A 22,907-nucleotide genomic window follows, 5' to 3' on the forward strand; every position below is an offset into this window, starting at 1 on the left:
TATATATATAATATAAAGGTCTTACACGTATATTAGAAAAACAAACTAAGAAAGAAAAAGAAATGTTGAAACCGCGAGAATTTAGAAGAAGTTTGTTGCTTAAAAAAATGTTAAAACAAATTTCTCTGTAGTTCTGAATTACATATCACAATATTAAAAAATACAAAACAAATATTTTAAAAAAATTATATTAATAATATATATATATATATAATTACTTATATGCACGTAAATTAGAGCAACAAAAAACCAACGATGCATCCTCAATGCAACGAATTAAGCTCTCCAACGCTGTTTCTTCAAAAGAGCAACGTGAATTATTTCAAATTAAATTCCGCAATTTATAACACGCACAAAAGGTGAATTCGGGACGGACCGCCACCGATTCATGTTGCACCAGATTCAAAAGATTTTTTTTATTTTTAAAAAATTATATTTAAAATTTAATCAAATATTGTTGAATCCGGTACAATATGACACGGATTTTTATGAATTCGGTACAGATTATACCGGATTGTTATAGATTTATAAATGGTACCAAATTACTATATTTTAAGAAAAAAAAGCCCAAAAATGCATAGAATCTGGTCGTAACTTTAACTGCGGCAGTTACGTACATACATTATACGTACATAGCATTGAATGGAGGAACGTATACAGACGAATAAGGTCAAAACTCAAAAGTATGGAGTATTCATATACAAACGAATAAGGTCAAAAGTATGGAGTATTATAAAATATAAAAAGATAATATATTTTGGGTTTTCATATAAAATATGACAAATTCCAGAAATATTAAGTGATTTAATAAATTATATTACGTCAAACATATATTATTTATGTAATATATGGATTACCAAGTTAATGAGTGGGTCTCATGTGAGACCGTCTTACGGATCTTAATCTGTGAGACGGGTCAATCCTACTCATATTCACAATAAAAAGTAATACTCTTAGCATAAAAAGTAATACTTTTTTTTATGGATGACCCAAATAAGAGATCCGTCTTACAAATACGACCCATGAGACCGTCTCACACAAGTTTTTGCTCAAGTTTAATAATTTGTTGGTTTTGGACAATGTCAAGCCAGAGATATTATATATATATATATGACTCCAATGTTACGCAAAAACTCTAGTCTTTATATGTTATGATTAAAAGTAATCATAGTTGATATTGAGACGAGAGATGATCTGTTTAATTTAAAATATATGAATTGTATTCAAAAATTATTTTGTATAAATAAAATATAATTACTCTTGACGAGAGAATGAACTAAATGTATTTGTGTTGTTGTACAAATTAAAAAGTATGGATTATATTATTGTCATGAGATATAATTTTTGATTAAAAGGTAAGTATTTCAACAAATTCAAATTTGTATTTCTCATGCTTTTTTTTATTTATGGCAGAATTAACTTTTAGTTTTCAATTGAAACATAAAAATTCAATTTTTTAGTTACAAAAAATTCTGTATCGGTCTAAATTGTTTTTTTTTAAAAAAATCAGATGCTAATCGAAAATTTACGTTGTCCATTTTCAAGGTGCTCTCTTCTCCTTTTTATTTCCCTCACTCTCAAGCCATTTCCTTTTCCATGAAAAGGGTCGCAGATTTACCTCTTTCTTGATTCTTCGACAGCCCATTTACATCACTTTTTCTTACTAAACTCGAAGATCTTGTTGCCTCATTTGCCAGAAAAAGTTTCACATTATTTCCTTTCCTTTCCCCCCTCTGCAAGTTTGAATCCCGGCCCGACTTTACAGGGACTCGAATTTTCATACCATCATTTCCAAATCCAAAAAGAAACTACGTTTCTGAACCTCTAAGTCTCAAAGATTGCCTCTTTTTTTTTTGACTGGTTTTTAAAGCATTTTATAACAATCTTTGAGTGATTGTTACTTTTTCCATAACCGAAGAATCAGTTTCAAAAGTGCGCAAAATCCCAAAATCAAAGCTGTGTTATTGCGCTGATTTGTGGGTTTTGATTGTTGAAAGTGAGCCTTGAAACATTGTGCGAGTACCATATATAGAATTTATAATTTTAGTACATATTGAGTGGCGGATAATGTTGGGGAAAAACTTGAATGTGGAAATGAGAATTGGTGGGAGGAAATGCAAGGTGAGAAAGAGGGGGTGTTCTTCTTCTTCATCATCGTCATTGGTGCAGAATTACAAGTTAAAGCGCGCATTTGTGCTCAGGAAAAGAGTGGGATCAAGCACCCCAGTTCCCTTGTGGAAAATGAATGGTTCAAAATCACCATGTTTGGAATTTGATCACGGATTCAAGTATGTGGCAGCGAAGGGCGGCGAAAATGCTAAAGATTTTTCGGTGTCGGCTAGAAAATTGGCTGCCACTTTGTGGGAGATTAATGGGTTGCTTCCACCTAGAACTAAAATGGAAAATATGGAGGACAAGACATGTGAAATGGGAATTGTTAGAAAAGAAAGGATCTTCGAGCCGAACATGGACTCGATGGCACTTGCTCTGTCTGATCAATTTCAATGTCCTGTTTCCGAGGTGGGATTGCTAGAACTGGCTTGTTGAGTCATTAGAATGAGATATACTAGGTAATAGAATCGAATTTGATCAGTCATATTGAAGTTTTTTGCTTTTGAAAATTTACAGAGGATGGATCCCTCGAAAGTTGGCCGGCATCGAAACCAGGTGTCTTCCGGTTCTCAAAAGCTTCTGCTGCCCGATCATACTTTGGGACGTGCTAATTCTTTCAGTGATTGCTTGGTGGAGGTATTTTGATGCTTTAACTTTTTTTTATGAAGTACAAGTAAATTTTTATTGTATTTTAACAATCTTTTGTGTTAATTTCTGTTGGTTGATTCCACAACTTTTCTTAATAATTTTAGTGATCTTATTGCATTCTGGCTTTTGGAGCAGCTACCATTAAGAAATGGACAAAATAGTTTGTTAATAAGATTAACAGAGAACATGGTTTGTGCTTCTTATGGTTCCTCAAACCTAACATGTCATATATGGTGGGGAACCATGATTTATTTTTTAGGTTTGGGGTGTTAGTAAAATAAAAATTTTAGGGGCAAATCAACCGCAAACCTCCTGTTATTTTCATTTTTCCGTCCCATCGAGTCCATCTTGTGTCACACACGATTGTCTCCTAGCATATATCAGCACATGCTTCATATTTTTTTATTATCTGTCTGATTGTGAATGTGTTCTATGTGAAAATCCTCGACGAGATTTAACACTAAGGGTCGAGCTCTTTTCTTCTCATTATCATCTAACAGGTTGATCCGAAACAAAATCACATCCAGAGTTCATGTAAACACCTAATTGTATCAAAGACTCATCTTAAAGATATATATAATGGTCTTACAACTTCTAAAGAACTGCTCAAACTGTTGAGTCGCATTTGGCCTCTTGATCAGCAAAATTCGACAAGCTTATCCCTTGTATCAGCACTGAAATTAGAGCTTGATCTTACTTGTACCCACTTCAATCAATATATGCTAGAGCGAAGGACAAACCAGAGTGATGTCGATAACACGTTGAGGCACTTTTTAGCGGAGAAGGTTGTTTGGAAACTTAAAGAACAAGACAGGATTCAAAGTGCAGTTACATCCTTATCCAACGAGCTCAAGATAGAGAAGAGGCTAAGGAAGCAAACTGAGAAACTGAACAAAAAACTCGGGAAAGAATTAGCCGAAACAAAAGCCTCTTTGTCAAGAGCAACCAAAGATCTCGAAAGGGAGAGACGAGCACGTGAGATCATGGAGCAAGTGTGTGATGAGTTGGCTCGAGGAATTGGTGAAGACAAGGTGGAAGTTGAAGAATTGAAAAGAGAATCAGTCAAAGTTCAGAAAGAGGTGGAAAAAGAGAGGGAAATGCTTCATTTAGCTGATGTGCTACGCGAGGAAAGAGCGCAGATGAAGCTTTTGGAAGCTAAGTATCAATTTGAGGAGAAAAATGCAGTTGTTGACAAGTTGAGAAACGAGCTTGAGTTGTTTTTGAAATCGAAAAATGAAGAAGATTATAGCTCTCCTAGATATGAAAAAATTAAGGCACTGGAGAGACATTTGAGGGAGACTTTGCCAGGCTCTTATCAATTTCAGGAACACGAGAATGATCAGGATCCAGAAACCGTAGACAAAGTGGAGGAAAATGAGGAGGATGATGACTCAGATGATAGTGACCTCCACTCGATTGAACTAAGCGTAGATGAGCTCAACAAGACCATTCGTTGGAACGGTTCCATAAAAAATGAGGCGAAGAGAAATTCCTTCGACCGAAGTAAAGGGACGAAGCCAACCTCCGAGAATATAAAGAAACCAACCATTTCCTCACAAGCAAAATTTGCAGATGGCATAGAATGGGAACTCACTACCAATAATCAAGGAAATTTCGAAGTGTTTGATAAGAATGTATTGTTTGAATTTGCATCAAAATCTTGGAAAAGGGATGCTGAGGACGAAATCGAGAGATACAACATGATCAAAGATCTTAGAGATAACATTGTTTCTGGTACAAGAATGGTTTCGTCTCAAGAATTTGCTGGTCCAAGCTGAAACACATATCCCATCTAGCTATCTATGTCTTCCCCGTCTTCGTTACATTGAGGAGATATTTTTGTCCATGGCTGCTAAATTTTGCTCTGGAGACAACAGTTATCTGCAATCTGATTGTAGAAGAGGATTTTCCTTTTCCTTTTCAATATTTTATATCATTTGCATAAAATTATTTGTATAAAGTTTGCTTCTTTGCTAAAGATTATGCCAAATATATGTTACACTAGATGTGGTTCATCTTAGAAGTGACATAGTAAATCTATATTTCGATTTATCCATACAAGCATAAGACGTTAAAATCGGTATGCAGAAATACATAAGATGAATGAAATCCAACCTGCTTGATACTGAATTTGACAAATAAATTAGCTTTCAGGAGCCACTCATTGTCCGTACAACTTCATGACACCGACAATCGTCTCTTGTCCTCTTCGACCCCGGGCCTCACAGAAAACAAAAGAAATGTTGTAGGGCCATGTCCCAAGCAGGGCCTTGCGCTTATACAACTTGTTTTAGAATATATTAAACTAAATACCAACCACAGCTGGAAGATATTGTTTGTAATGAGATTCCAATGTCCAAAACACATCAATTCATTCATGCATTAGGTGATGGCTTCGGTCTACTTTCATTAATGGTCAAAAAATACATTATGTTAACAATATTTTATTTATATCAAATTACTCTATGACAAGTTAATTAGTCAATTTTATCCATAACTATTGTTTCAGACAACAAAGATATAATATAACTACCCACACTATTTACGGGACTTGAGAGTGGATCCGAAACTTGCTTATTTTGAACAAAGAAAGTACAAAGAAACAATTAAATCTACCTAAATAAATTAGAAAAACGACTATAAATCAACGGAATTCGAACCCGAGACCAACAAATCAAAGAGCCTCGACCTTAATCATTGGATCAAGGCTTCATACAACATAGACCAAACAACATGGACGAATTATCACACGAAATTGATGATGCTAGCTTGATTACAAGTGGTGGAAGCCAAGTGTGTGCAAGATAGACCAAACGACAGGACGAGTCTAGGGCAGGTTTGGCCAAATCTAATATCTATATCAAAATCCTACGAGTTTAATCTGACCAAGACTTGCTAAAAATTATATGATTTTAAAGTTTAGTGATCACAACATAAAAAAAAACTTTTAAAAATTATTAAAGCATTAAATTTACTTTCTAATTTTAAATTAAAAATATTAATAAACAAAAAATTATCACAAGTTAAAATATATATTTTTTCATATTAAACATCGCATCATAGATTAAATTATTTTAATCCAAAATTGTTATAAATTAAGACTATATATTAAAGTATTCATTATTCAATACAATAAAATATACATACGTAAATATATACTTATATATATATAATGACGAGTACTACATCTCTTAACTGTACGAATGGGAATACGTTCCGTACCCAGTGTTATTCTAGATCTTCATTGGTTGCAATCTTCCTTTCTTCTTTCTTTCATTCTTTTTTTTTTTTTGGGAAATACTTTCTTCTTCAGTTCTTGATCTCTTTCTTCTTTAATTTTGGCAGACCTAAAAGTGATAGCAAGTAGATTTTACAAATTGAAATATTTATGATATCCACCACGTCCAAATTGGACCATTCGGATTACTAAAGTCCAATTTAAGCTGGACCCTCCTCGATGTAAACTGCATTATTATTATTATTATTTTAAAAAAAACTAATACCATTTTTATTTTTTATATTTGGGATATATATATATAAAAAAAAGGTTCATCAATTCGATGTTAAGTTAGAGGAAGAAGGTACTCTTCCATGGAGGCAGTTATCAGAGACGAAGATAAAGGAATGAAAGAGAAAAAATGACTTTCAAAAATTGTATCAGAGATTACAGAGTCAAGCTATTTATATCATTTTCTTAGTCAAACTAATGGTCCATGTAGTGACGTGTACATATATTTAACATCCCCCCTCAAGGTTGCAGTATGTTGAGTAATGCAAGCTTGGAAATCAGAAAATGATGCTGATCAGAAGCCAAAGCCTTGGTGAAGATATCTGCTGGTTGCAACTTTGTGGGAATATGAGCAGTGCGAACAACATTGTTACGCAGTTTTTCTCGAATGAAGTGACAATCAATTTCTATATGCTTCGTTCGTTCGTGAAATATTGGATTATCAGCAAGATGAAGAGCAGAAATATTATCACAAAACAGTGGTGTAGCCCGATCAATATGTAGTCCCATGTCAATGAGAAGACCTCGAAGCCAAATAATTTCACATACAGTGGTTGCCATGGAACGATACTCAGCTTCAGTGGAAGAACGAGAAACGGTATTTTGTTTCTTAGTCTTCCACGAGATAGTAGAGGAACCAAGTTGAATGACATATCCAGTTGTAGATTTGCGGCTCATCGGACAAGAAGCCCAGTCAGAATCACAATAGGCAGACAAATGGAGATCAGTATTGGCCGAGAGAAAGATGCCCAAGCCAGGAGATTGTTTAATATATCCAAGAACACGTAGAGCAGCCTGCAAATGGGACTTCTTTGGAGAGTGCATAAACTGGCTCAGGACTTGAACTGCATAAGAAATGTCAGGTCTAGTGATAGTTAGATATATGAGACGGCCAACAAGGCGTTGATAGTTGGAGGAATCACTGAGAAGTGGATCAATATCTGAAGGACCTGCCAAGGATTTGGATCGATCAAACTCAAGAGTTGTAAGCTTCAAATGTTGTTCCATAGGTGTGGCAAATGGTTTGCAACCAGACATGCCGAACTCCGACAATAATTCCAACGCATATTTGCGTTGATTCAAGCAAATTCCAGCCTTGGAACGAGCCACTTCAATGCCCAAAAAATATCTCAAAGGTCCTAAATCTTTAATGTCAAAAGTAGCATGAAGATAACCTTTGAGTTTGTCAATAGCATCAGTGTCATTACCAGTAATAACGATGTCATCGACGTAGACTAACAACAAGGTGATTACTTTCCCATTTTTCTGGAAAAACAGAGAATGATCATGCATGGATTGTGTAAAACCAGCTGCAACCAATGCAAGAGAAAACTTAGAATTCCATTGTCTTGAAGCTTGCTTCAACCCGTATAAGGACTTAAGAAGTTTGCAAGCAAAATTCTTTTGTTTCCTTTCAAAACCTTGAGGAATTTTCATGTAGATTTCTTCTTGTAAATCACCTTGCAAAAAAGCATTTGTCACGTCCATCTGATACAATTGCCAATGTTTGGCAGCGGCTATAGTTAAGAGACAACGAACGGTAACGATCTTAGCCACTGGAGAAAAAGTATCCTCATAATCGATACCATATTGTTGGGTATAACCCTTAGCAACGAGACGGGCTTTAAAGCGTTCAATGCTCCCATCCGCTTTATATTTGATTTTGTAAACCCACCGGCAACCAATTGGTTTCTTTCCAGAAGGTAAAGGTACAATGTCCCACGTACAATTGGTTTCCAAGGAATTAATCTCCTTAGCCATGGCATCACGCCAAAGTGGGTCAGAGGCTGCCTCTTGATAAGATTTAGGTTCTGTGAGAGTAGAGATAGATGCTAGAAATGATTGATAATGGGGTGACAACTTATCATATGATAGAAAATCAGAAATGCTATGGGCAGTAGAACTGGGTGAAAGATTTGAGCAAACATAATCACGGGTCCAAATTGGGGGGCGTGATATTCTGGCAGATTGGCGAATAGAAGTAGTATGGCCATGAGATGAAGATGGGGCAGCAATGGGCGTAGAATGTGGATGGGATATGGAACTCAAAGGCAGTTGAGGAGGATCGGGTATTGGAGGGGAAGAAGCATCATCGTGAATCAAGGATGTTGGTGTAGGAAAAACAGAGGAGGATGGTGTCATGGTAGAAAAAGGAAATATATCCTCATGGAAGACGACATCTCGAGACACAGAGAACTGGTTTGTAGAAATATCTAAAAGTTTGTATCCTTTTTGATGGAGTGGATAGCCTAAAAATACATATGGTTTGGCACGAACATCAAATTTATCTCGTGGCTTAAGATTCGATGCATTGCAAAGACATCCAAAAACTTTAATGTGAGTAAAAGAAGGAGTCCTGTCAAACAAGACCTCAAAAGGTGTTTTATGGGATAAAAGTGGAGTGAGAATTCTATTAATTAGATAAGCTGCATGCAAAACACAATCGCCCCAATAAGAATCAGGAATGGAGGCTTGGAACTTTATGGCACGGGCTATGTTAAGTATGTGGCGATGCTTGCGCTCAACTAGGCCATTTTGCTGTGGAGTATATGGACATGAGCTTTGGTGAAGAATTCCCAAGGATGTGAAGTATGTTTTGCAATCATGATTGAAGAAATCTAAGGCATTATCAGTTCTAATAATCTGGACTTTTTGATTGAATTGAGTAGAGACAAAGGTGAAGAATTGTTTTAAGCATTGAAGTGTATCAGATTTGAACTGCAATAAGAAAACCCAAGTGCATCTCGAAAAATCATCAACCAAGGTTAGAAAATACCGAGCACCACTGTGAGTAGGAATTCTAAAAGGACCCCATATATCAATATGGAGGAGTTGAAAAGCATGAGTGGAATTTGATCTTTCACGAATAGGAAATGGGCTTCGAGTTTGTTTGGCTATTGGACAAATGGAACAATGAGATATGAGAGATTTATTTTTAATAAAAGGCAAACATTGTAAACGAGAAACAGATAAATGTCCAAATCGTTTATGCCATAGATCAATGTTTTCATTTACATGAGCAGAGAAAACAGAAGAACAAGAGCTTGAATTACAACTAGGCTGCACATTTGGTTGAATAAGTGTTGTAACACTGGTATGAAAACGATCAAGATAGTATAGTCCATGCTTTTGTCTACCAATCCCCATGATCCTCCCAGTCAAAAGGTCCTGAAATAAACAAAAACATGGATAGAAGACAACACAGCAATGATGATCTTTGGTGAATTGGGAAATGGACAGAAGGTTAAAGTTAAAGTCAGGAACAAATAGGACTTTGGGCAGGGTGTATGAAGGAGATAATTGAACTGAACCACACGAAAGAATAGGAGTATAGTTACCATTAGGCAGCCTGACCGAACCAGGAGAGGAAGCACAAGGCTGAGTCGATTGCAAAACACTTGAAGTACCTGTAATGTGGGCATTGGCTCCAGTGTCTAATATCCAATCGGTGTCTTTGGAAACAGTCATTAAGCTAGTGAATGTACCTGCTAAGTTGACTGTAGCTTCTGGAGAATGCAAAGGTTGATCAAGTAACTTCAAGAGATGCTGGTACTGAGCATCAGTAAGAGCATGAGTCACAGATGGAGCTGCTGTTTTGGATTCCTCAGAAATGATGAAAGAGTCAGAAGTTGTATTAATACTATTGTGAGCTGAGAATCTCGAAGGCTTTTGAGTGCTCTTATAGTTCTTAGATTGAGGAAACTTCTTATGTAACTTGTGTCCAGGGGGATAGCCAATTATCCGAAAACATTGATCCTTTGTATGACCTATAATATTGCAGTGCTCGCATTTTACTGATTCAACTTTCTTATTTGATGAAGAATAAAAGGCAACAGAAGGCAAGCCTGCACTCGGAAGAGATGAAAGGGCTACTCTATGAGATTCCTCTTGACTTATAATTGAATATGCTTGATTAACAGATGGCAGAGGGTCCAACATCAAAATCTGGCTGCGAACATGCCCATACGTCTCATTTAAGCCCATGAGAAATTGAAGAAGACGCTGATGTTGATCATGATCGAGATATGCCTTAGCAGTAGCACATCCACAAGATGGAAGCGTAACCAAAGAAGAATACTCATCCCATAGCTTCTTCAAGTTTGAAAAGTACATCGAAATGGAGGAAGAGCCCTGTGACAAGTGTGAGATCTCACGATGAAGAGAAAAAATTCTCGATCCACATATTTTGTCAAATCGCTCCTTGAGATCTGTCCAGACAACAGAAGCATCAGTGCAATATATGATTCCACAAAAAATTTCCTTTGAGACTGAGCTCATTAACCACGACAGAACAATTGCATTGCATCGCTCCCATTGATGCAGAGTATGATGATTATCAGCTGGTTTTCGACATGTTCCATTGATGAAACCGAGCTTGTTCTTCGCTCGTAATGCCAGCAGCATTGCCCTACTCCAAACTCCATAATTTTCTGTACCAATTAAGGGTTTTGAGACAAGCGAAGCTCCAGGAGCATCAGATGGATGCAGATATAGAGGATCGCTGAAGCTGAAATTGGATGTATGTGCCGCCATGAGTCAATTCAATCAGATGCGGAGGAAACCTAGCTCTGATACCAAGTTAGAGGAAGAAGGTACTCTTCCATGAAGGCAGTTATCAGAGACGAAGATAAAGGAATGAAAGAGAAAAAATGACTTTCAAAAATTGTATCAGAGATTACAGAGTCAAGCTATTTATATCATTTTCTTAGTCAAACTAATGGTCCATGTAGTGACGTGTACATATATTTAACAAATTCGATGTTAATTAATCGACAAAAATCTCAAAGGAAAGGGCACTCACGTACCTCTCTCGGATTTTATTTAAACAAGATAAAAATTTCGAATTTATGGGATTATAATTGTTAGAGATTGTTTTTTTTTTAAATTGTAAATTTAGGATATTTTCCATACGGCCTATGTTACATGTTTTTCATATTTATATGTTAGTCTCACTTCACATAATATTGTAGAGTTTGGGCATTATCCGAGCTCGTTCGAAAATTAAGGATACACATAACACAGATTTGGATCCTATGTTGTGTTAAAAACCTAGTGCTGTGTATTTCTTACCCAAATCCGTATCGCATCATGTCAAAAAAGATTAATTGGGGAAAAGATTAGTATAATTTCTTGTTTTGTTTAATATCTTTTGAAATGATAATTTCAATTTCAAAATTTCAAAATGTGTATAATTCTAATTTTCTTAAAACTTCTATTTTTTTATTGAAGTATGTTATTAATTTTAAAGTACGGCAAAATTAGTGTTTTAAAACGTTTAGTTTTATTAAAATTTTCGTATGTCCGCTTAATATTATTGCTTTTTTACTTTTAATATTAATAATAATAATATATACATATAATACTATTTTTTTCTAGGGCTATGAAAATATTGAACGACGTTATAAATACTCAATTTTTAAGTCATCGACCCCAATTTATTTACTAATTAAATAAATTCGTGCCGAAGTTGTTGACTCAACTTGATCCTAATTAAGTAATAACGTACATATTTGACCATAAAAATATATAGGGTTNATATTAATCAGCATCAAAATATAAGTTTTATCTAATTTGCTGCGGCTCTATATCGGAGGCGGGATGCATAAACGATGGAGCATTGATTTCGACGGAAGAGTGGCCAAATGCATTTATTTTACGAATTAATTTTAACCTAGTTCTGAATTACTAATTTCGACATGTCCTTCTCATGTCAGTGGAATTGTAACTTAATATTTTATGTTTTATTTCACAAAAAATAAATGTGTGTCATTCGTACATATAAAAATGCCATCATATTTCTTATATTAATATTTTCCCGGACAACCGTGTTATACGTTTGTTCAATGTGATTTATCTAGTAGCATAACTTGCATACTATTATATTAATTCGTGAGTTTACTCAGTGCACATCACAAGATAGCGGTAGCGGATTTTATCGTCTAAAAAAAGTAAAATGCTTGCATCTCGAATACATATGACCGATTTCTATTTTTAAAAGACATTTTTTTTAAAAAAAATTCTATATTATCTTTTCTTGAATAGTAGAAACTTGCATTAATTTCACTACAAGGCATTAGTTGCCTTGGCTTTAATATTCAATCTGATGACAGATAAGTTTTTACTTGAGAATTTAATTCCTCCCTTACATGTTAGTATGCGTTTAACTGAAATATGTCAGCAATTAATGAAGCCACTATATCTCTACTACTTACTTTCCACAACTCTATTTAATTTTCTTTTCCCAATGTGCGTGGTAAAACATTTTCTCTACCTATTTTAATGACAAAGTTGACATATCAGTTTTAATTAAGAATAAGTATCTTTTTAGATGATTTAACATATTTTTCTTATGAGACGAGTTAATCTGATTTATATTTAAAGTTAAAATAATATTTTTTTCATAAATCAGATCAAATTAGAGACTCGTCTCAAAAATTTGATCGAGATTGTCTCACATCTGTTTTTGTATTTATGAATGAAAGACCATAGACAATGACAAAAATTTATTGGTATCTTGGAAGCAAGAAAGCTCTATCTTATTTATTTAAGAGCCAAACTATCAAATGGATCTAGAAAACATATTTCTTCACAAAAGAAATGACGACGACGACGATGAAATTGATATTCCAATAATAGAAATTGAATTTGACTTATAATTATAGAGATCACAATTTCATTCCTACTGAGTACTCAATTTTTATTTAAGAAAATAAAAAAAAATTAGCTGCCAAAAATATTTTCTAAAAGTATTTTTTTTTATTTAATACAAAATCACCTGTAGATGTAAAATAATTATGAAATCTTCATTCTGCCGACAAACTTCTAGTGAATGTTTCCCTGCCTGCAATCAATTCATTCTTTTTTTTGGCTTAAAATTGAACACATTTTCTTCTACCACACCCTCTCCTTTTTATTAGAATTCAATTCTTACTCGAACCTATGCTACTGATTATTTATTTCTGATATTAAATGTAAGGCCTGTTTATGTCTCCTGAATTCTTGTTCTATAAATATTGTCATTCAACCCATGGAAGAGCAAAATCAAGGTTCATCGCATCAAATATTTATTTGCTTTAGGCTTAAATTTTCTTTAATTGTCATATTTTGCAAGGTAAAATATCGAAATTTTTTTTGTTTAATTTAATAAATGTTTCATCAAGTGTACTTTATACTTTTATTAATATACTTTGACTAGAACTTGCAGATTATAGCATAATGAGTTACAACGCCGAGAGCCCAAAACTCGAGCTCAAACTCAACTTATCGCCGCCTAGGGAACGTGGACAAGTTGTGTCTCCGAATGGGTCGATATCATTGTCACGAAGCTCGTGTCTGTCCTGGGAGAACAGCACTGGGGAGAATCCTCGATACCCTACTAGCCCGGAGGCGAATTCGATGATGCTGGTGGGGTGTCCTCGTTGCCTAATGTATGTAATGTTAATGGAGGAGGATCCGAAGTGCCCCAAATGCAAGAGTACTGTTCTGCTTGATTTTCTTCATGAGGACAGCAACCGAAAATTGAAGAAATGAAATCTGATTTGCTCAGTGAATCTTGATCCATCCATTTTCTTGGCTCTGCTTTCACCCCTTCTTTTCTGTTCTTTTTTTAAAAATTATTTTGTTTATTTTTTTGGTTTTCTTGGTTCTTCTCTCTAAGTGATTTAAAGCAGAGGAAATGGCACTAATTGTAGGCTGGTTATGTAAAACCTTTTGTTTTTGTTTAATAAAATAATCGAAATTTGAAGTAATGAATCAAAATTTATATGAGTCAGAGCTCGAAAATCTGTCCTATCGAGTTCGAGTAATGAATTTTTTTCCAAAAATTAAACTCACTCTCCTCTAATTTTATCAGGATCAACAAGAAAATAAAATTGTCCAACGTAACGCATAATTATTGGCAATGAAATCTTTTCTTTTATACAAATTCGTTTCATAACGACGGATAACATTATCCTCTAAACTAAAATCAGTACGTCCATTTATGAGTACAACATCGCCAGATTCTTGAAAGTATATTGGAGAAATTAAATAATGGAAGCTTTACTTGATGAAAAAATGTATTATTTGAAAAACCCTTTATTCCAAGAAGACCAGCCAAGGGACGAAAAAATGCAAAGTAGAGCCATGGAGGCGAATCCCGCGAGGAGGATGCCAGTTGAAATGTTGGCCATGTTCAGGTATTTTTTCCCTTCGCCGATGGGATGGAAAAATCTTTGAAACTCGAACGATATGCCGAAACCAACACCAACTCCAGTTGCCAGCAGAAATGCTATTACCTGCGAATTGTTTCCACGCGAACACTTGAATAACCTGGTTTGCTCACGCGACATGCGACATAGAATATAGTTTTTTTTAAAAAAAATTAGAAATCACTTGTTTTTTGTTCGAGCTTTTATTGTCTAAACTTTGTTTTTGCGCAGCTGGAACCAGACGATTATGGTCGACCTGCCTACTTAGAGGGTTGGTCTTAGTGCAATGAACCCGAACACTTTTTTTCCATATATTGAGTCCAAAAATTAAAAACGTTGAGGAAAGATTTACCTTGTCCCCATAAAAGTCAAACTCTTGGATGAATCCGTTGTGTATCCACCTCTTCTCTTGTGCAACATTATATATTGCAAATGGAATTTGAATGAGTGTATAAATAACTCCTACGCCACCAACTGCAACTACGTACCTATTCAAGAACATCAAATAAATCACATTTTCGACAATCCTTGAAACTACATGACAAATAATTAGTCAAACAACGTTTTGGTTTTTTGTTATTTACGTGCAATAAGTTATTTTTTCACTTCTAGCTAGTCCTTTTTCTCGGGTATGCTTAAGTAGCGTCAAATATGTCAGTAATGTCCAGCATCATGTTAGCATCATTTCAACAAAAATGATGAAAGATGACTAAAAATATTTTAATAAACCAAACTTATTAAACATACATAAAAGTTTCAATAATTGAAATTAATAAGACCCAAAAAAAGGTGAATTTATATATTGTTTTGATAATCTGCCTCTCGTAAGTATAACGTAAAAGAAACGGATAATCGTGTGTTTTTCTAGTTACCTATAACCGATAATGTCGTAGAACATAGCCTCGGAACCATCAACATCTTTGGCCTTGTTAAGGACCATAACCACGATGGAGGCAGCCAAGGCTAAAAGAGTGAAGATCCTCAGAAAAATAATCGTGTTTAGAATAGCCCGGCGAGCCATTAATGCTCCCAAATCCAAAAACTGGCCTCTGTGTGTGTTTTCTTTACTCGAGTCCCGAAGTGAGAAATATAACCCTTACTTATAAACAAACTAGTATATGTTGTGACTAATAATAGTTCCTTGGATATGCCGATAATTGAACGCGTTCACGGAGATTCTGCTGCTTCTTGCTGGCCATGGACAACAACAATGTACGGATGAAGAGTTTGGCACCAATATTATTCGGCTAGACCATTTTTTAAATTCAAATCTAGCTTTCCCATGAAGGAAGAAAAAGAGAAAAAATTTTTTTATAGGTATGGCGTGATCACATATCTTTATCCGTTAGACATGTCAATTCTACTCATATTTACGATAATAAATCATATTTTATTTTTTATGGGTGATCAAATAAAATATATTTATCATAAAATTGACTCGTAAAACTGTCTTACAAAAGTTTTTGTTTATTTTTTAATAGTAAAAAGTGGAAAGAAACAAATATCAGTTGACGAAAGGGTCAAAGAAAGATAATATCACATCCAAATTAGTTGCTCAATAAATAAATATACGACATTCACGATCTTGTGTAGAAGAGAAAAGAAGCTAATAATACCGAGACGAAACAGTATGTAAAGACAGTTTCCTCCAAAGTCCAAAGGTATGCATTATCACTTAACAAACAACAGGAACCATTTGTCCATTTCTATACCAAATTCTGGTTTTTCAAATTGTACGTATTTCAAGCTTAAATATGAAGTTTTTACATCGATAAATATATTGGAAAATAGCCCCCCCGAAAAAATTCAGAATTCAATCTAAAACTACGCCAAAATCTTGTACTCTATCCCCGACAAAAATTGCAACAATGGCAATAAATATCCGCCACTATTCGGACCCTGTTTGTTTCTGACGTGGTGCAAGTTTCATCAGCATTCGATTCGAACGGCCCCGCTCTCTGATGAAACGAACTTGGGCTTACGGTTCACTTTCACTAGGCACTGGACAACATCTCCCACCTGGAAATCAAACCAATCTTGGATCACGAGTCCGCAGTCATTCCCCTTGCCTACTGCCTCCACATCCTGCTGCTCCCTTTTAAGAGAAGCACAGGAGCCTTCAAACACGATTTCTCCACTCCTAAGAAGTCTCAGCCTAGAAGATTTTGTGAGACGGCCATCTACAACACGACAACCAGCAATTTTTACATCCTCTCCCTTAGCTTTGCTTCTACCCTTGAGTTCGAAAATGTTCAGAACATGAGCTTCTCCAGCAACTTTGGTCTCAAGCGTTCCCGGAGCCTTTTCTACAATCAGATTTCCCATGTCCTCCAGTAGATGATAGATGATACGATGTAATTTTATCTACAAGTTACATTTGAGTCATACATCCCAAATTGCATCAGCAAATATTCAAATCTAACATACATATAAATATACCACTTCAATTGTGAATTTCTTTATATGTCTTTGTTCATTTAAATTGACCAATTAAATTATTAAGTTATCTTAAAGGTTTTTTTTGTAATTCATTGTCCATCTTAAATGAATTTGGACATTAATACACATTCCTCTTAATTTCTTAAATTTTATGCCTAAAAATTATTTTTTTACATTTCTTTGTTCATTTGAGTTAGCAAATTAAATTAATATATCTTTTTAAGGGTTTTTTTGTGATATGATTCATTGTCCATATTAGATAGATTTGGACATTAATTCACATTCTTCATTATTTTCTAAATTTTATGTAAAAAAATTATTTATTTACATTTCTTAGTCAATTTTTGTGATTCATTGTCCATCTTAGATATATTTGGACATTAATACACATTTTTTCTTTTTTTTTTTCCTTCTAAATTTTAAACTAAATTTATGATATAAGCTTAATAAAAAATTTGATCAATATATAATCCTTGTAATAAATATGAATTATATTGATAGTTTATTATCTTTGTTATATATTACAATTTTACATATAAAATTTTTTAACTGAGTATTACATATTATTTTATTTATATATGTTTTTTACTATATATATTTATTTGAATTGTATTATATTAAAATTTTATTTCTCTTAAATTATTAATCACCAATATTAATTTATAAATGATTGATTCTGATATAAAATTAATTGTCTATAATATGTATTCTTAAATAACATAAAAATTAAATAAAATCTGCAATGTGTTAAAAGTTAGCAAAAGCAAAAGTGATATTTATCTTAATAACAAGTTTAATGATTTTATTTTAACATTATTATGATAATTTAGTAAATTAAGAGAATTTTATTTGACGTTTGTCTATGTGTACTCTATTTAAGTAAATTTTAGTTTTGATTTTGGTAAAATTCACTATTTTGTTAATTTTATTTTTATTGTTTTTTTCATTTTGAATTATATTTGAATGAAAATTATTTTTGCTGATTTATCATTTAAGAGAGCTGTATTATGTCGCAGATTGAAAAATGTCATATAAATAATTGAATATATATGATTTATTGTCATGATGTATTTTTATGTATTGTGTTTTGATATATTTAGATTGATAAATACTTATAAACATGATATTATTCAAACGACTTTAAACATTATCTAATTCTCGTGATTATATTTTTCATTATTAGTCTCCTACGTGCATCGCACGTGTACATTCCTAGTTAAAAAAAAATATGAGTGAAAGCCCAATCTTTTACCTTTATTTTGGCTTGAGTTGCTGAAAGACTGATCGAAGTTGGGGGATCCCTGACGTTGAATCCAACAATACACGCACCACAGGCTTGTGCCATATCAACATCAGACTGTGAAATAGGTCCAACTCCAGCATGAATGACCTTCACATATACCTGGGACAATCAAAAGCTAAAGCGTGAAGAAGATTATTTTTCCAAAGAGAAGAAGATTTATAATCATAAGAACTAGCCGCACCTGTGGACTGTCCAAACTTTTCAACGAATCTGCAACTGCCTGGACAGTGCCTTGCACGTCCCCTTTTACAATTATTGCCACTTCAACCCTCTGAGATTTATTTTCTTCTTCCTCATTGGCCTCCACTTCCGCCTCCGACATCTTCTGCCTCTCCTCTTCCAGTCTCAAAAGTCTATCCTTCTCAAATCTCTTTCTTCTTCCTTCACTAAGCATCCTCGCTCTTTCTTCAGACTCAACCACAACAATGTCATCACCGGCCATTGGAAGCCCCTTCAACCCTTCGATCTCGACAGGCATGGCTGGTGTAGCCTGTGGAATCACTTTTCTTGTCATATCCTTAATAGACCTAATTCTTCCCCACTCACAACCTACAACAACATGCTGCCCGCAAACTAAGGTCCCCGCCTTTACTATTGCAGTAGCCAGTGGACCGCGCCCCTTATCAAGCCTTGCCTCAACTACATAAGCTTGGGCAGGACCATCAATTCGTGCTTTTAGATCCATTAACTCGGCCTGGAGAAGCAAAGCTTCCTCCAACTTATCCAGCCCACTTTTGCTTGTAGCGGAAACCTCAACAACTTGGACATCTCCTCCCATCTCCTCCAATGGCAACCCTTCAGACGCAAGCTGGACTTTTACTCTTTCTGGATTAGCATCTGGTTTGTCACACTTGTTAATTGCGACAACAATAGGTACATTAGCTCCTTTTGCATGAGACATTGCTTCGAGAGTCTGAGGCATCACACCATCATCAGCAGCCACAACAAGTACGACTACATCTGTAACTGCTGCACCTCTGGCTCGCATTGCACTAAAGGCAGCATGTCCTGGAGTGTCAAGAAAAGTGATAGATGCACCAGATTGCATGCCAACAACAAATGCACCAAGATGCTGAGTTATGCCGCCAGCTTCTTTAGCTGCCAACGAAGTTTGTCGAAGAGCGTCTAGTAAAGATGTTTTTCCATGGTCAACATGACCCATCACTGTCACAACTGGAGGGCGTGGTAAAATTTGAGCATCTTCTTCCGAGTGCAGCCTACGAACATTGACTCCAACTTCCTAAGAGTTTATATGAACCCTGATTAAATTATTGTGAATAGAGCAAAACAAACCAAAACAAGCAAACTATTGTATTTGATTAAAATTTGACGTTCCCACCTTTGATATTTCTTATGAAGTATTTTCTATTTTCTTTCCACACCAGTGCAAGGTTTAAGTACTGAAAAAACATAATGTTCAAAAATTGTAGCAAAACAGCCCAACCCTTAGAACATGATGGACTCCCAAGTTGAACCATGCAATACTGAAGAAAATATATTTTCAGTTTACTTTCAGTTGATTAAGGCAACACATTGAACAATAAAAGTCACAACTGGTTGAACATTCTTCCATGAATTACTGAGAGTAAGAATATCTGGTACTGAAACAAATAATAATTAACAGTTAAAACAGAGAACCATTTCGCTTGGAATAGGGATGTTGACACAAATTTCATCATAGTGATTCTTTTCTTCTTACAAAACATGGTGTTTTGGTCAAAACTTTGTTAATAAACAGCATCCAAGATGCATCAAAATATTCCTTATTCATCAAAATTAGAATAATAAAAAAATCAGATTTTTAACCAAATTTGATTTAATGGAATACCATGGCAACAAGCTCTGCTATGTCAATGCTGAGAGCACCAAATTCTGAATCAGCTCTCTCTCCGACATTTGTGATAATGTTCTGAATGGTAGATGTAGACTCTTGACATCGCTTGGCAAGTTCAACTATGGTCATGCCTTCAAATATTTCAATTGTTTTATCTGGCAAGGACTTCACAGATCTTTTTAGTTTAGGAGGAACATAAGGTGCGTCAACAGGTGGTTTAGCCTCCTTCTTTCTCTTTGAGAATTTCCCTTTACCCTGCCCTCTCCTAGAAGTCTTTAAACCTATAGAGTCATCGTCCATTCTCCTAGCCAGAAGTTCCGAACTTGCATGGAAACACCTATACAAATTTTACCTATCATCATACTACTAACAATTGAAGCAATACAGAGATATAATCACAGGTAGCCCCCAGATACCTCAAACAAACAGAACACCAGAACATGTAAGTCATAGAGCAATGACAAAGATATGCACTTCTACAAAATCAATATGAGATGCTTGAAATAGTAAACGCATAGCCCCAGCTTACTTCTCATGTGTATATGAGGTCTGAAAGTCCTTGCATGTAACTCCGACTTCAATCAAAAGAAAAGAGGAAAAGGAAACCAGCTATCAGAAATGTACCTCCAGCTAGTTTTGAAATAACTTAACTTTCCTCTGACATTTTTAAAATTTTACACTTGGTTCCTACTCCTACATCTGATGTGCATTTTGATATCACAGCAAATTGTGAGTTTGAATTTAGATGAGAAACAGGCTAAAAGTTGAGGGTTTTGACTTAGACCATAAAATCAATCTTTCAATTGTTTCGTTAGTATAAAATATAAAGTGGCACAAAACAAAGGATTGATTGAATAAAAATAACATAAAAAGTACACAATCTTACTTTTGAAACAATGTATGCAGGATCAAGTACGAAACAACCATGCCATATAAATATTACAAATTAACACTTATTTTTTGAAATGTTTACAAAACAGACGGTTTGTCTTGGCCATCAATAAGGAAAATATATCAGTCATTGTGAAAGAAGATGGTAATAAACCCCAACCCCAACCCCCACCCCACCTCCCAAAAAAAAGAAAAAAAGAAAAAACCCAAACCCCAAAAAGAAAAAGTGTTATGGCCTGGGGTTTTCAAAATGATGTATAAGTTCTAATACAGCTACTCAATATTCTAACAATTAATTCCTTCACAAACAATTTGGAATTTTAGACAAAACTAAGGATTGATCTTGGCTTTCACTTCCCACTATAAATTATCGAGTGTAGATATCTAATCTAATCAAAATCTTTTCCATTCAAACAAATAAGTCTACTAAGTAGAATCTTTCGCTACAAATAAAGAAACTTAACTCTAGCTCCTACTAAACAAGGAAGTTTGAGAAGGTTGATCATTTTTGGCCACGCTATTGTCATGTTACCTCCATATCATACAGCTGATCCAAACATATTAACAGTATGCCCCAAGCTATGCTAGACTCCAAATGCTGAAAATTCAGTACCCCATTGTGCTCTTCACCGATGATACAATTTTGTCCAATTTTCCAGAAACCGAGGGAAGTGAAATAGCAATAAAAAAAATCTCATTGAAAATCCATCCTCCACTGATGAAACAATTTAACAGAGATGATTGTGATGAAACAAACTTCATCACAAACTGACTTACCTCGTTGAGCACTTGTTGGCGAAAAGAGGGAGACCATCACCTTCACCATAAAATGCCGGAGGGAAATGACTCCCTGAAACACAAACCTAAAAAAATGTGATCAAACGAAAATTTGACTTTGAGCAATAGTTCATCAAAACATTAACGTTGATCTAATTCTCAACAATCATGATCCACATCTTCATATCAACAAATCTTAACTGCATAAGAAATGGATAAAAATAAAAATCAGGATTACACGGTACGGTGCATAAGCCTCTGGCAATACTCAAACCAACACTGTTGGTCACCAAGATATCAGCACACTAGTAACACTACACTTTCACTTAACTACCCTCCCCAAGAAATGAACCATAAGCAATACCGAAATACTTAGCCAGCATATTTTTACCTAGCAAGTCTACGACTGAAGCAGATGGAGCTTTGGCAGAATCATCAAACCCACATTTCGAAGCCAGAGCAATTGAATCTCTAGACGTCACAATAAACGCTTTGGTAAGACTATAACAACCACCCTGCACGAAAGTTCAAGCAAAATTTCGATTTTTTATAGATTTGCACAAGCACCAATCGTATAAATTCAATTAAAAATAAAATAGATAAGACAATCAGATCTTTCGATACAAGAAGAAACTGGGTTTCAGTTAAAACAACATAAGTGGTCGACTACAGTCGTTGAGAGTAGTGAATTGACCGGTGAAATCAAAACATCATATATTTCTACCCCAATCTGCCAAAAAATTCAACTCATGAAAAAAGAGCAATATTGAGAAATGTAAAATCATTTAGGTAGAAGAATTAGAGCAAAGATACAACGAGGGAACACACCTTTCTTCCAAGAGCCCTCCAAGCCATTAACGATTATGCAAATCTTCAGAACTTCAGTTTTACCGAATCAACAGGGAGTATACTTATCATCACCTAGGGTGAACATGATTTATATGCACGAAGCCATGTCGGGAGGGTTGGATACGGCGGAAGAGCGCTGGTACGACGGCCGCGGAGGACGAACCTCGGAAGGTTACGAAAAGCTTCGAGTCCCAGTTCTGGTTTGGAGATTTTTTTTAATTATTTTTTTGGAATATCGTGATATGGGTCATTAAAAAACGAATATAACGGATTAAAAATTAAAAAAAACTATAAAAAAATATATGAATAATACTTATATTATAATTTTACAATCATTTTCATCGTTCTTTTTATTTG

At 34.8% G+C, this 22,907-nt stretch overlaps 3 protein-coding genes and 1 long non-coding RNA gene across 4 annotated transcripts; 2 read left to right on the plus strand and 2 right to left on the minus strand.

Moving 5' to 3' along the window:
- Positions 1 to 1,551: 1,551 nt before the first annotated feature.
- LOC140988218 (uncharacterized protein At5g41620-like) lies at positions 1,552 to 4,782 on the plus strand. The gene is made up of 3 exons (XM_073457214.1): positions 1,552 to 2,520; positions 2,629 to 2,748; positions 3,261 to 4,782. Exons 1-3 carry the CDS (start codon positions 2,068 to 2,070, stop codon positions 4,536 to 4,538), a joined length of 1,851 nt encoding a protein of 616 aa, XP_073313315.1. The 5' UTR covers positions 1,552 to 2,067; the 3' UTR covers positions 4,539 to 4,782.
- An 8,311-nt stretch (positions 4,783 to 13,093) lies between these two features.
- LOC140967690 (uncharacterized) lies at positions 13,094 to 14,009 on the plus strand. Its single transcript, XR_012173624.1, has 2 exons — positions 13,094 to 13,379; positions 13,473 to 14,009. It is a non-coding gene; the product is annotated as an uncharacterized lncRNA (long non-coding RNA).
- A 211-nt stretch (positions 14,010 to 14,220) lies between these two features.
- LOC140967743 (CASP-like protein 4D1) lies at positions 14,221 to 15,478 on the minus strand. Its single transcript, XM_073428501.1, has 3 exons — positions 15,330 to 15,478; positions 14,810 to 14,945; positions 14,221 to 14,544 (listed from the first exon to the last, which is right to left on the minus strand). Exons 1-3 carry the CDS (start codon positions 15,476 to 15,478, stop codon positions 14,329 to 14,331), a joined length of 501 nt encoding a protein of 166 aa, XP_073284602.1. The 3' UTR covers positions 14,221 to 14,328.
- Positions 15,479 to 16,086: 608 nt separating this feature from the next.
- On the minus strand, positions 16,087 to 22,787 carry LOC140988228 (uncharacterized). Its single transcript, XM_073457226.1, has 7 exons — positions 22,530 to 22,787; positions 22,093 to 22,216; positions 21,702 to 21,774; positions 20,028 to 20,370; positions 18,381 to 19,439; positions 18,149 to 18,298; positions 16,087 to 16,821 (listed from the first exon to the last, which is right to left on the minus strand). Exons 1-7 carry the CDS (start codon positions 22,554 to 22,556, stop codon positions 16,387 to 16,389), a joined length of 2,211 nt encoding a protein of 736 aa, XP_073313327.1. The 5' UTR covers positions 22,557 to 22,787; the 3' UTR covers positions 16,087 to 16,386.
- Between the last annotated feature and the right edge of the window lie 120 nt (positions 22,788 to 22,907).

This window comes from Primulina huaijiensis, chromosome 1 (genome assembly GCF_012295235.1).
Source record: "Primulina huaijiensis isolate GDHJ02 chromosome 1, ASM1229523v2, whole genome shotgun sequence".
Lineage (NCBI taxonomy): Eukaryota > Viridiplantae > Streptophyta > Magnoliopsida > Lamiales > Gesneriaceae > Primulina > Primulina huaijiensis.

Bases quoted from the DNA above. Each gene is read 5' to 3' on its own strand.
- LOC140988218 (XM_073457214.1), top strand. From the start codon at position 2,068: ATGTTGGGGAAAAACTTGAATGTGGAAATGAGAATTGGTGGGAGGAAA. The intron at 2,521-2,628 runs GTGGGATTGCTA...GAAAATTTACAG, and splicing joins TTCAATGTCCTGTTTCCGAG to AGGATGGATCCCTCGAAAGT. The intron at 2,749-3,260 runs GTATTTTGATGC...ATCATCTAACAG, and splicing joins TCAGTGATTGCTTGGTGGAG to GTTGATCCGAAACAAAATCA.
- LOC140967743 (XM_073428501.1), bottom strand. From the start codon at position 15,478: ATGGCTCGCCGGGCTATTCTAAACACGATTATTTTTCTGAGGATCTTC. The intron at 14,946-15,329 runs GTAACTAGAAAA...GTTCTTGAATAG, and splicing joins TACGACATTATCGGTTATAG to GTACGTAGTTGCAGTTGGTG. The intron at 14,545-14,809 runs GTAAATCTTTCC...AACAATTCGCAG, and splicing joins TTGACTTTTATGGGGACAAG to GTAATAGCATTTCTGCTGGC.
- LOC140988228 (XM_073457226.1), bottom strand. From the start codon at position 22,556: ATGGCTTGGAGGGCTCTTGGAAGAAAG. The intron at 21,775-22,092 runs GTAAAAATATGC...TTTGTGTTTCAG, and splicing joins TTCAGTCGTAGACTTGCTAG to GGAGTCATTTCCCTCCGGCA. The intron at 19,440-20,027 runs GTATTCCATTAA...ATAAACTCTTAG, and splicing joins TAGCAGAGCTTGTTGCCATG to GAAGTTGGAGTCAATGTTCG.